A 14,443-nucleotide genomic window follows, 5' to 3' on the forward strand; every position below is an offset into this window, starting at 1 on the left:
AAGTAAAGAAGGATTCCCATAGTAGGCAGCATCCATTTCCATAGTGGAGAGGCTGATGCCAATTTTTTATTTTCGAATGTTGTTATAGCAACTACTATAAAAATTAATAAGGCAATGAAAAGGAGCTGTAATATCGGGTTAGAGAAGGAATCATTTAAAAGAAATTTACCCAGAATTCTGGATAGTGTTTTTTCCATCAATTCAAATACAAATTTCATGATCAAAACAAACGAAACATCTCGGCTCTGCTCTCCTTCTATTGTATCGGAGAGACTTTTTTGGTGGAGACATGGGTTCTACCCAACGAAACACAAAAAAAGAACATTAGAACAAATAGACTTGATTCCATGACAAAACAAAATGCTAGCTTCCCACTACAGTAACGCATATACACTTCCGCGTTTGTCCCATCGACGAGGGCCAATGAGACCACTCTATTCTATGAGTTTTCATCGGAGCAACATGAGACTTTCTTTTCCTCCGGCTACTAAGATGTTTTAGTTCGCCAGGTTGTCTCTTGCCTGCTCATGGATTCAGCAGGCAGTTCAAAAGGTTGACCTATTTGGCCAGATCTATCAATTTGCGAATTCAATGCAAGATGAACATCAATCAATCTATAAATAGGTAAAGGATGGCGTATCACAGGGGTTTTGTTTTCTATTCACTTCCGCGGGGTTAGAAATTAAAACATGAACACAAATGAAATCGTATTGAAATTACATAAAAAAAGAAAAGGGAGGAGATGGATCGAATTCAGTCTTTTTCCTTTCTTTGATGATCTTCATCTATTTGAATTCCCTGCGAGTGAAGGATTTCTCGTATGGAGACTCTCCTCTTGAGCGCTATCTAATCTTATTTTTTATTTATAATATGGGACCCGCCTTTTTAATGGGACATCCTGGGAACAGGCCTACTCATGCATGTGGTCAAGTATTCGACTAATCCTCGGAGCCAAGGGATGAACGAATTCTCGAGGTCTGGTTCATTGAGGTCAGCATCACATAAAACCTTTAGCACTTCCGTTCGTGGGCCTTTGGATGGAGTATGGCTGGAAGGTCAGCCTAGCTAGTCTTGTCAATCGGCCCTGACTCGTCTTCTCCTTGGTACCTACCGCTATTGTACTTCGGTACCTATATTCCTGAAACAAGACAGACATTCATGAAGACCATATATTTTTTAATAAGATCGGACATTTCCACATTGAGGTTCAATTACATATGAAAAAGAATCCAGGACTACAAAAGCAGCCCTTGTGTGGTATAACCCGGTCTTCCACCGGGTGGTCAGCCAAGTACTGAAGCCCCTATCTTGATATAGAATAGAAGTGAGTTCACACTAGCCAATAGAAGAAGCCCTATGATGAGCCTAGCCCTGCTATCAATCGCTTCGGTAAAGCGATCGAAAGATTATGGTCTGAAATAGAGATTTGAGGGTGAGTACGTGCTGAAGAGCAAGGACTGAAAGTGCATTCATCTTTCTTTCTGCTAGTAGTTTCCTGCTAATAGTGATTAGTGAGTGCCCCATACATAGCCAATGCCCGCCCATGTTCACAGTTGCAATCGAAGTTTGATCGCAATTTTAATTAGCACAATGGCATTCATTGGATTTTTCCTATGTTGGTGTGATGACTTCCTGCCTCTGAAAGCTCCGGTTCCTCAAAACAAAGGAAAAGTATCATCTCGTGCTTGGACTTGGGCACGAAAGGATAGCTGGGAAATTGAGCATGGACTGAACTTCTATTGATTATGAAAGTGAAATCAAACTTCATAGAGAGAGATCATTTAGTGATTTGATCGTCTAAGATGAAATAACATAGTATACGGCCTATAATCTTGCTTCTTTTGCATTCAACAAGAAAGAGAATTGGTAGTCCACCATCATAGTACCTGAGTTTGATTGAATAGCTCTATTTGTAGTCTTCTTGTTTTTGAGAAAGTGCTCTGGACATCGGTTCATCCCGAGCACCACATAGTTTCTAGATGCAAGCAGGCGGGGAAGAGTTTATGGTTCTGAGAGGACATTCTTTTGTTATTGAATTTAGGATTGGGAAATTGATGTATGTCAGTGAAGAATGCAAGTTGACCAATAGCAGCTATGAAGAACAGCACCTGTGCAGTATGTCATTTATAACGAATTAACCTTGAATAAGCCATTGAAATGCTATCAAAAGATAGCTGTTGATAAGTTATTTGAGTTCTAGATGTCTACAACTTACCACACTCGTTTTCCCTTTGTATCACCCGCAGAGCAGACTTCTTTTGTCTAAAGCTGAAATCTCTTTCTTCAGTGAGAAAAAAAGGTTGTTCTTTGGAGGGACATTCCTGGCTAAACAAGTTCTTCGGGTTTTTGCTCTGATGAATGTGAGGGCAACACCCTGAGCCTTATATTTCATCACATTTGTTACTAAACACAGTAAGGTCATGTGTGCTTTATGACCAATAAATAAGAAGCATTCAATTGTGGTGGAAAAGAGTTCACTCTTAGAGAAAAGATTGCCGTCATGGAAGCGATGAATTCTAGAACGATAGATTCGACCTAGAGCGCTATCTGGTTATAAGTGTTATATGCTTTGAAAAGCCAAAGGAGGTGTTGAGTTTTCATGAAGAAGAAGCTTATCATACCATGAACGAATCAACAACCATCTGTTAGTCACACACAGTGTTAGCTTTTAGTTTGAATCATATATAAGCCTTCCTTAAGTGTAATTTGGCTTGGTTTAGAATGTTGCAATGGAATACCAATCTACCGGATTTGACAAATCAAGTAGAACCGCGTAGCTCACACAGCAGGTCTTAGAGAGGAACCACAGCAGTCTAAGGGAAGAAGAAAGAAAGCATACTGGGCTAGCACACAACTCTAAATTCATTAAGATTTTGTTTGATCTCCAAATGCTATAACTAGCAATAAGGGCTAGACATCCTAGAATCAAAGTGCACAGGTCTCTAAATCAGTATAATGTTGATTTTTTCAGATGTTCTCTCTTATTTAGATACAAGAAAAAAAAGGTTATTAAGCCACTCACTTGCTTAAGAAAATATTGATTTAGTGGATACCTCCCTCGTTCTATGGGATAGGGAAGACTGGATTCGAGAAATACGAATGAAAGAATTCATTGTAAAAAATAACAATCTATTAGAGCGTAGTAGGTATACCAAGCAAGTTCTCTTTCTTCTTCAATGAGAACCGGGTAATTGTGCTGTTCATGCTCCTGATCTAAGGCACTCTCGCTGTTAGCAGTTAGAAGTCTTTTAAGAAGCAAGGGAAATTGGCGCTATCTCTTTATCGACAAAAGGGATCCACAGCCTACATCATTCATTCAAAGTAGTTTTTCTTCCTGACCATACCATTCTCGGGGATCACTCCACATCAAGATAGAAAGAATGCTACATCCTACTCTCCTATTCAATGAGGAAGAACTCACACAATTCAGAAAAATGAGTTTCAATCGATTACCCACTCAAAGAAGCACTCAATACTTTCACTACAAGCCTATGTGAAATAACACCATGTTTGTCCTAAGCATTCTATTCTAGATGACCTGAACTTGTTTCAGAAGTAGGGCCTAAGCAAGAAGAAAATAATAATTGATAAACAACTTTCGAAAAGACAATAGCCAGGTAGCCAACAACATGGATTTGCCACAGACAAGGATCTTGCCACCTTATTGTGAATTCCCTTTTTTATTCAATTGTGTATTCGTTCCTGTTAGGACGACGGTTTGCTAGAACAGGCTCTTTCATAATGAGTAACCATGCGATATTGACTTCCACCTCACAGAAGCCAATGTCAAGCTCACCATAGCTTAAACCGGCCTTCAAAGGTTTGAAAACTTCCTCTTTTACCATGACAGTGTTATAATCTTTCCACACCTTGACAGATACTTTCAGCTCTCCCTCAATTCCAACAGAAACAACAAGCCGTGAAAGATTAATCTTACCATCACAAGCAGGCGGCACCTTCACCTCTAGAATCCAGTAAGACGAATTTCTCATGATCAATACAGGGTGCATTATAGGCTGATGCGGTATTCTTGCCACTGGCATCAGTAGTAAGGGCAGCAAATTCACAGCAAAAATCACCTGGCCATGACCCACGAATGACTCGCATAAATATTGTGGCCTCTACAGACTGAACAATACAGCCAAGTGTAAACTCTAGTGTGCTTAGGCTTAGCTTGCTAGTGTAAGCAATATTGGTCTGGCGAGACATATAAGAATCCATGAACAAGAATTTCGCAGCTAGGAAGCTTAGGCCCTGTTCGGATCCAACGCCAAAAGGGGAAATGGGAAAGTAGTTGCTGTTTTTTTTCCATTTGCACCCGAACACCATCTGTTGAAAGGGAAAGAGCGAGACGAGGTAGCAAAATAGCAAATTCCTTCGCCGCCGCCCGACCCCGCGCCTCGGCCTCCGGCGCCCGCCGCCCGACCCCGCGCCTCCGCCTCTGCCCCCGCCGCCTGACCCCGCGCCTCGGCCTCCCCCCCCCCCCCCCCCGCCGCCCGCCGCCCGACCTCCGCCGCCCGCCGCCCGACCCCGCGCCTCGGCCTCCGGCGCCCGCCGCCCGACCCTGCGCCTCCGCCTCCGCCCCCGCCGCCCGACCCCGCGCCTCGGCCTCCCCCCCCCCCCCGCCACCCGCCGCCCGACCTCCGCCGCCCGACCCCACCCCTCCCGTCTCATCCCTTCACCCCCCCCCCCCCCCCGCCGCCGCCCCCGTCTTCCACCATTGCCCCTCGGCTCGCCTTCCCCCAATTTCTTTGCAGCCCATCTTCCTCTCTTTGCCCTCCGCGCTGCTGCCACCCTGCCCCTGCGCGGCCTTCAAATCCGCCCGCTGTTTCCCTGCCCTCCCCCTTCGCGCGCAGCTCCCTGCCTCGCCGCGCCGGCGCAGCGAGGCGCCGTTAGGTGGGTGGGTCTCGCTTCCTGGATCTCGCGGTCTCAGGGGCCTGCCTGGCTCGTCGGTAGGTCCTGGTGTCTCCTAGCGATTCCGACAGCTTGCTGGGTGGTGATGGCTGTGGCTAGTCTCGGGGTGATGGCTGCGTGAAGGTTGGATTGGGTTTCCGGCAGAGGGAATTGGATCTTGGCAGGGCTGCAGGAGGCCGGATTGCGACGCCGCTGTGTCTGCTTGGACTGATTGTGCCGCCGCTGCGATTTCCAGTGAGTTCTTGCTCTGTTCTTTGACCATGCTCTATTCGATTTGAGCTTGTTCTTGGTTTCAATCCGTGGAATTCATTGTCTATCCGTGCGCTTCGTCACTGATTCGCTCAATTCGACTTGGTTGATGCTTTGTCAGGAATTACTCAAAGCTGTGAGTTTGATGGCGCGGTGATCGGCGATGGCGAACCACGAGCTGGTCCTCGGGCACGGGCAGAACGCGGAGCTTGCGCTGTGAGTTTACTTGATTCAGCTGTACTTTTTGTTCAGTGATGAGCTGGAGAGATGCACAACCAATTTCCTGAAGTTGATGAAACGTCACCTCTCTAATTTCAAGGTCAGTGGTTGCATATGTGCTGTTCAAAACCCTTGTTTGAGTTTCTAGTTAAGACATTATAGTTTTGGAGTATATTTGATTCAGTTCTCATATGCAACTTTTTGTCTTGGGCAGGACGTTCTTAGTCCATCAATTGATCGGATCCGCACATATGTGGATAATTTGGCAGTCTTAAATTCAAGGTTATTCAATTTTTCTTAGTAATGTCTTTGATGTACTCTTCCTTTTCTTACAAGAATAATAGAACTAATGGTATTGCACTTGTGTTTTGGACCAAATCTTGTAGGGAGGAGTCAATAGAACATGGAGCGGATGATGGAATTTCTGAAAAGACAAGTCCACAGAAATCCCTAGAGGAGGAATATTTGCAAACCGAAAAGAAGGTTCTCTTTTAGTACCCACCATCGATATTGTTCTCTTTAATTTGTTGCTTCTAAGGTCATAACCTACTCAAACAAACATCCTAGCTGTCTTTATATTTGAGCAAAGTCAAGGTATTACAGTGTAAGTGTGAACAGATATGTGTTTTAGCCTGTTGAACAATTTACAGAGAATGGATAGCTAGCACGCTGACCATGTACCGAGTTAACAACTTTCTTCTGTGTAATTATGCATCCTTCTAGCTGTATCTGACCATGTACCGAGTTAACAACTTTCTTCTGTCTTGTTATGTGAGTGACATTTATTTTCTAGGGAGCGGTGAGCAACAATAGATGGACAATGTAGCTCTGATGGCTAAATGAATGGATGATTCTGTCAAAATGCTTAGCAAGTGAGATAAATTCTAAGATGTCATGCTTGTGTGTTCATGGTACAAAGCAGTATCAATTGGATTCGCAAAAGTCAATTTCAAGCACCAGAATCCGATATGTTTTTCTATGTTAGGAGAAAGGGAGTCAGCATACTAAAATGCAGTTTATTTTCTCATCATTGTTTGGCTGTTTGTGTTTTCTTGCACTAGTGAATTGTTACATTTCTGTTCCACATGCTTTTCTGCCATGCCTTTGTGAATTTATCAATTGCATTTTTTATTTTTTGTTATCCTATTCTGTCAGATGAAGGTAGACATCTTAATTATTTCATTATGCAGATCTGAGACCGCGCCCACGTCCTCACTGGCCGAGTCCACTGCCACCGGCGCATCTCCTCGGCCTCTGCCTCCGACGACCCCAAAAGCAGGACCGGAGATGGCTGGATTTGGGGCTGACGGGACCCGGGATGTCTTCTCCCAGCCCGAACCGTACTCCCCTGACGAGGGATTAGATTTCTACTCCGACGACGCGGCCCGGACGCCGGTCTCTCGTCTGGGCATGGAAGGTCTCGCCCTCAACTCGCAGCCGGAAGGGTGGCCCTACCGGACGAGGTACCAAAGTCTGGTGCAGTCTGACGGCGGGATCGGATGCGACGGCCGCAAGAGGCCCTTACGTTCCCTTCCACCACCCCGTGGCACAGGAGGCCCGATCCGCACAGTTGGCCTTCGCAAACCACGCGGTCCAGGTCTGTCATTCAGCCGCGGCCAAGGTGGTGGGTTTGCACCTGCCTCGGTTGCTCCCGGTGATCCTTCTGGTCCTCGGTACGGGGCCAGCGACGGGACCGAGCTGGAGGATGCTGAGGACGTGCATGAGATCGTTCAGGTATCGTGACGGTTCGTTCTTATTGTGCTCTTATTAATACTGTGGTCTTATTGTTCTTTTCTATGTTATATATGCATGCCATGTCCTCGTCATGCATATTGTTGTAGATTGACAAAAGAAAAAAACCTGTTGCAAAGAAAATTGACAAGGCAAATTGGTCGAGTTAGAATAATACTGTGTTGCTTCAACTCCTCTCTGAGCAAATGGGGTTGGGTAATTACAACAAAGGAATCATGTCTAGAGAGGGGTACAGGCAGATTTGTGCAAAGTACCTTTGCGCAACAGGCTTAATGCATGACACGAAGCAGCTCAGTGGGCGAATTAGGACTCTGAAGCAGATGTATGGGTTCATAAAAGATATGCACACTGACAGTGGTTTAGGCCGTGATGACCAAGGATGGCCTACTGCAAGCAAAGACTGGTGGGATAAAAAACAAAGGTAATTGTCCTTGCATTTCAATTGTGCAGAATTGAAATTTACTTAGCCATTGTAATTGTGTGGTGTTCTTTTTTTCTCAGGGATGTCCAGAATCCAAGAAACTGAAGTGGGGACCTCCAGAATATTTTGATTTGCTAGAGCACTGTTTCCAAGATGTAGCTGTTGATGGATCGAGTGCATTTATTCCTGGCCAAGAAGTGGATGAGGCGCTTTATGAAGATGAGGCACAGGGATTTGAGGAAGAGGAAGAGGAGCTTCAAGGAACTGAAAACAGCCCAATGAGTTCCAGCGGGCATAAACGGTCTAGCAGTACGAGCGCTAAGTCTACTGCAGATAGTCCTATCAAGAAGAGCAAGAGCCCTATGTTGAAGGTGATGAAGCAATACCTTCACATGTCTGCTAGGCAATCAGCTCAAAGGAATATGTTTTTGAAGAAACTCGGGAGCAAACAAGAAACTGCTGAGGCGAAGTTGGAAGATGCAATTAAAAAAGCACAACAGTTGGCAAAACAAGCTGGGTTAGATGAAAGTAGTCCAGAGTTTTATGCAGTCTCCCATATCTGCAATAATGAGGCACTAATGAAGTTTTTCATCAACATGGAGACATCAGAAGGCAGGGTGGCATTCTTGAGAAGATATTGCAAGGAAAAAAATCTAGATTAGTGTACCATATTGATGTAATAATTGTGTGTGCAAACCATGTGTGTCACTGGATATTTGTGTGCCTGTTCTATTTGTGTTGAACAATGTCGTTGTCTCATATGTTTAAGACCCATTACTGTTTGTTGTGCCATATGTCCTCATCTAGCCGTGTTTACTGGTTCATTACAATTTCAGGTGTCACAGTCTGAATTGTCTAAATTGTTTACTAATGCATTACTGTTTGTTGTCTCACAGGAGTTGGATGCTCAGTTGGACTCAAGTGACGAAGAGCTGCTGAACTTGTTACAGGAGGACGCTGAGCATGAGAAGCAAGTGATGGAGACGATCTTCCTTTTTGGTATGTATCATGACACTTATATGCACAAAAATAAGAGGATGACAGCCCCTGAAAGTGGTCAAGAGTGGGTGATGAGGAATTTAGCTGATCAAACTGAATGTTACAAATTGTTTAGGATGACACCACCAATGTTTTATAAACTACATGACCTGTTAGTGCAATCTTATGGCCTCAAGTCAACATCAAAGTGTAATAGTATAGAGGCCGTAGGAATGTTCCTTTGGATGGTTGGTGCATCTCAGTCAGTCAGACAAGTAGATAATCGACTGCAAAGGTCACTAGATACAGTGCACCGCAACTTTCGAAAAAATTTTAAAATGCCTTGTGAAACTAGCTGCTGATATAATTAGGCCAGTGGACCCAGAATTCAAGACAATACACCGACGGTTGCAATGTCCGAGATTCAGGCCACACTTCAATGATTGTATAGGGGCAATTGATGGAACTCATGTGGAAGTTGTAGTGCCAAATGATAAAAAGGTTCAATATCTTTGTCGAAAGGGGCACACAACACAAAATGTGCTTGCAGTTGTAGACTTTGACATGAGATTCACATTTGTGCTTGCTGGATGGCCGGGATCAGTGCACGACATGAGAGTGTTCAATGATGCCATCAACAAGTACAAAGAAAGGTTTCCACACCCACCTCAAGGTACACTACCAATCTGTGCAACAAGTACACGACATGTGTTGTTTTATTGTTGGTTTTGTTACTAACAGAAAATTAATTTTGTAGGGAAGTACTACCTAGTGGATTCGGGATATCCAAATCGTGCAGGTTATCTTGCACCTTACAAGGGGACAAAATACCATCTACCAGAGTTTCGTAATTCCACAATGCCCAGAGGTACGAAAGAGACCTTCAATTTTGCTCATTCTTCACTTAGAAATGTCGTGGAAAGGGCCTTTGGAGTTTTAAAAATGAAGTGGAGGATGTTGTTGAAAGTGCCAAGCTACCCACCAGCAAAGCAAGCCCGAATAATTGTAGCATGCATGGCATTGCATAATTTTATTAGAGAGAGTAAGCTCATGGATGAACACTTTGATCGTTGCGACCGTGATGAGCACTATGTTCCAGTTGAGGCATCAATGTCACAAACACGTACACGGGACACAGGACGAGTGGATGAGGATTGCAACATGAATGAATTTCGAGATCAAATGGCCAATGCGTTGTACAATAGATAATGAAGTGGTCACAATTGAAAAGGTAACAATTCAATCTCATGTGTACAATCTGTTTGTGACTCTTATATACTGGTACTTGTTCGCCTGAATCTAATCTTCTTGTTTTACTGGTAGTTAGAATAACGTTGATAAAACTGTTGACATCTAGGCATATAACAAAGATAAGAACTTGCATACATCGAATCTGAAGTGGGACTGGTGTTACAATCAAATTTTTGGTTTTCCCTCTGGTTTCATATCCTATTTTTTAATTCTTCAGAACCTACCTAGAATAGGAATAGGAATATCAGGAAGGATTTTGACATTGCTAAGGAAGCAGGAGGTTCCAGAAAACCCACTAACATAACCCATGAAGTGATTGTTGACAACTCCAGACTATTGGAGCGGACGAGGCACCTGCTGCATTCCATAAGAAGGAGCTTATGGGCCACTTGTGTCAGCAATAAAAGGTAGCTGCAGAACATATGCTGCCGTCTGTTGATCTCTCGTCTTGTTTGTGGATGCTTGCCAAATACCATGAACTGACAAATATGCTTAATTTTCTCAGTTACCCGTTTCCAAGACCCCAAGATCAGTCCTCCACAAGTACCACATTCTGGTTCTTCACGACAGGATGAAAAGCGAAGAGGAATTATTGCAGGCATTGCAGCTCTTTGTATAGCTGCTGCAGTAATATCTTCATCCGTGGTTTACCTTTGGTGGAAATGGGTGTCGCGTGTGAAACGTGCAATGGCATGAGGAATTCAGGAATTTTGGTGTATATATATCTGATTTTCATCCTGTATCTTTTCCATGCGTCGAGCCTTGTGTATTTGTGTTCCATGTGTACTGAGTTTTGGTTGCGAGCATAACTAGAAGGAAACAAATTGTTGTACAGTTCACTTTGTGATGAAAGCTTACTCTGTAGTTTTGCTTCACTATTGCAACCCAGGACTATGTCTCATGAATTTCTACCGTTCATTTTACACAAAATTTACTTTGATGTCTGATCAGAATCATTGTTCTTATTGTTGAATTCTTGTAGAATGAATGTAACTGCTGCATGCCCAAAGCTTAGTGATCGTCTGTATGCTGATACAAATTCATTACGATGCCAGCTGAGTGCTGATCAAGCTTATTGTGTAATTTCTTTCCAGACAGGGTACGTTTGCGATTACTGGACTCATTCTATATTGCGCTCCACCTTCCAGAAATTTTGATAAGCAGACCTAACCTCACAATTCCAAATCTGAGGCAGGATCCAAAAATATGATCCAGAATCTAGACCCTATCAACACAAACATGATTCCACTGCAGTGTTTTTCCGATTTGTTCAATTCAATTCTTAGGAAGACATGCACTCTGGATCTTGGATTCTTCGCTCACAAACCATATTAGTACACAAAAAGATTAACACAATAAGCATATGCCAAATTTATAGGCAGAGTGAACATTGTTTCAAGTCAGCACATAGATATTAAGAAAACACACTGGATGAAAACCCAATCAAATACTAAATCATCTCATCGTTCCGCGGCATCAAGCCAAAATCTTCTTGAACTTGCATTCTGAAGTTCACACCCAGCCAAGGAACCAAGGCAAGGAGAAAACTGTTAGTCACCAGTAAGAGACCATTAACACATTACAGTCGCAACACAAAACCAATTTCAGGGTTAAACAGAAAAGTTAGGTCGCAAAGGTTATAAGATGGAAGCTAAGTACAAATAATAGTTCTGAAATAACATAGTATGATTCAATCCCTCCTGTCATCAAAGAGTTTTGAGACTACTTTGGTACTTACAGACTGTAACAACTTGGTTCCTTAGCACAAAACTAGTTCATTAGAAGAATGCTTAAGCCAAAAATAGCAATATCAATAAACAATTGCAGCAAGTGACAAGTCATAATCAAAAAGTATGCTATGCAACCCAAAAGAAAATAAAGAGAGGATGAAATCTACAATGGCGGTATAATATGCAGGCATGGTATTTGGTACTTAAATCACAGTACTGAGTTGTCCAAGGTTTAAAGTAGTCAGAGACATACAGAATGATCATTACGTACAGGAATACAGGTGCTATATTGCTTCAGCAGGCATATAGCCAAATACTACATAATTTGATTTATGTGCAAAACACCTGATCAAGATCATCCAAAAAAGGATAACAAGAAGGAATCCCCAGATAAACATCATCAGCACGAGCAGGAATATTATGGACATGCTCTGAAGATATTGACCCCAGGGTGCTAGTCTAGTTGATATGAATGATCTACTGCATAGTTCCGGGGTAGGTGCAACGCCGACTTGCAAGAGGGGATTGAAAATTGGGCCACGATGTACTGAGAAATTTATCGAATCTTAGAAAAGATGCTGGGTGTAAAACCATCTATGTAATCTGAATTAGACAGAAACACCATAAAAATTTTGCCTATGTTGTACGCACAGCTGACAAAAAACACTAATATTATCCTGATGGGTCAAATTTTCATGGTCTGCTCACATAAATAGTACTTGGCTTTCTAAGTTTCCTTAACTCCCACTAGTCTCAATTGCAACACAACCAAGCACAGCAGAAGCACATAGATAATCTTAAACAAATAGGACCCTAAAACTAAAACTTTTCCTGATGCGCAGATGGGTACAAGTAGTATCATCCAGATGGCTTATATTTGTCATAGTCTAGACATACGAATAGATCTGATACTAGATTTCCCTGATCCTTTGTCTCCCATACTCCCTAATCATGGCAACAATCAAGCTAAGAAGATAGAAACCAACAATTTGAAACAAGTTCAAGGCAATCCACTGTTACAGATGAAGCATTAATGGATCAAGCATGCTGAACATAAAATTAAAACACATAATTCTCGGATATCTTAGTTCGGACAACAGAAGCATAACTGCTTAAACCATATCTAAGAGCAGTAGTAGGCATCACAAGCCACAGCAAACCAGCACATTACGCCTCAGGCGCTGGCTGCGTGAGGCCGGACTTGGCAAGCAGCTTCCCCAGCGCGTCAGGGGAGCACACCTGGTACTGCACCTCCCCAGTGCCGGGCTGCAGGAACACCTCGGCCAGCTCCAGCTTCTCGGCGGTCAAGCTGGTGGAGTCCATGGTCTTGCTGAGGACCTTGAGCGCGAGGCCGACGGCCTCCTCGCGGGTCAAGCCGTCCTTGTAGTCCTGCTTGAGCATGGACTGCGCGGCCTGGCTGTTAGCCCCAACAGCGGCAGCCTTCCACCCGCCGTAGTTGCCAGATGGGTCGCTCATGTAGAGCTGGAAGCCGTGGTGCTTGTCCCACCCGGCGAAGAGGAAGGAGACCCCGAAGGGGCGTCGGCCTCCGAACTGTGTGTATCCCTGCTTGGTGTCGCAGAGGGACTGGACGAGCTGCTCGACGGGGATGGGCTCTTGGTAGGCGAGCGCGTAGCGCTGGGCGTGGAGGCGGGCGGTGTTGATGAGGATGTTGGCGTCCGACATGATCCCCGCGACGGCGCAGGCGAGGTGGGAGTCGATCTTGTACATCTTCTCGGCGGATCGGGAGGTCTGGAGGAGCTTGGAGGTCACCTTCTTCTCGCCGACGAGGACCACGCCGTCGGCCGCCAGGATCCCAAGGGCGATCGCCTCCATCGCGTACTCCACCTGGTAGAGACGCCCCTCCGGCGAGAAGATCGTCGTGCGGCTGTCATAGCGGCGAGACATCGCGGCGGCGGCGGCGGTGGCGGTGGCGGCGGTGGCGAGATTGGGGTTTGCGAGATTGGGGGATTCGGGGGATGCATATAGCAAAACATCAAAAGGGCAAATTTTTTGCTGGAGGATCCGAACACCTCTAAGGGTAAAATTTTTGCCACTTTTGGCAAATAGCAAAAATTTTGCCCTTTTGCTCTTTTGCTATATGGATCCGAACAGCACCTTAAGCATTTATGTTCTGACTCCGTAGCGCCCTTCACTTTCTGGTCAACTTCGAAGGTCGCAGGTCCCTGGATACCACACACAATAGCACGGGTAGGACCTGCTAGTACTAAGTTATGATCCTGCATGCATGTAAAACCATTAAATAAGTAATTGGGGAACTGGAACAGAAGAGATAAATCCTGAGCAACATATTCAATACAAAACAGTATAATAGGGAACTGCATAGCATAAACGACGTGGTGTACATAACACAAAAATGGGAGAAGCATGTTAGCTCGATGCATTATAGTAAGTGACAAATAGAATAAGAGATATTTGTTGATCGCAAACAATTAAGGAGCCCTGAATATTAGACGGAGAACATTTTTAGGCCCAATCAAGAGTCAACGCTAAATCAGTACTAGCTGAATAAAAAACATGAGGGCTATTAGTTTTGAGTTAAGAGTGAAAGGCTTAATTAGTTGAGCCTGACCTAGTGATTTGTGTTGTGATAGGATAAGGTTGTTTCTATGTGATCGACATCAACCATCTATGATATATGATGGCATTTTGTGATATGCCTTGCCCCTGCTCATTTCCGAGAGGTTGAGCAATTATCTACATAATTCTAATTCTAAAGGAAGCAAAAGGCATGACATTTCCAGATTTGAAGACACGAGCACGGTGACTTGAACGAAAGAATCACATGTAATCCATTGTATGATGGCTCTCTTGTATATACTAAATTAAGGGCAGCGGTTGATGGAGTTCAAAGAGCTCGTAAAATACTATGGTATGGGTGTAAAGGCGACAAGGAAATGTATGTATGCCT

The 14,443-nt window shown here is 44.0% G+C and overlaps 1 protein-coding gene across 1 annotated transcript; it reads right to left on the reverse strand.

The window, feature by feature from the left end:
• Positions 1-12,491: 12,491 nt before the first annotated feature.
• On the reverse strand, positions 12,492-13,419 carry LOC112895063 (proteasome subunit alpha type-4-2-like). The gene has a single exon (XM_025962936.1). The coding sequence runs from the start codon at positions 13,417-13,419 to the stop codon at positions 12,682-12,684; it is 738 nt and encodes a 245-aa protein (XP_025818721.1). The 3' UTR covers positions 12,492-12,681.
• Positions 13,420-14,443: the final 1,024 nt, after the last annotated feature.

This window comes from Panicum hallii, chromosome 1 (assembly GCF_002211085.1).
Source record: "Panicum hallii strain FIL2 chromosome 1, PHallii_v3.1, whole genome shotgun sequence".
In the NCBI taxonomy this organism is placed as follows: Eukaryota; Viridiplantae; Streptophyta; class Magnoliopsida; order Poales; family Poaceae; genus Panicum; species Panicum hallii.

Excerpts from the sequence above, each read along its gene's own strand:
- LOC112895063 (XM_025962936.1), bottom strand. The coding sequence starts at position 13,419 with ATGTCTCGCCGCTATGACAGCCGCACGACGATCTTCTCGCCGGAGGGG.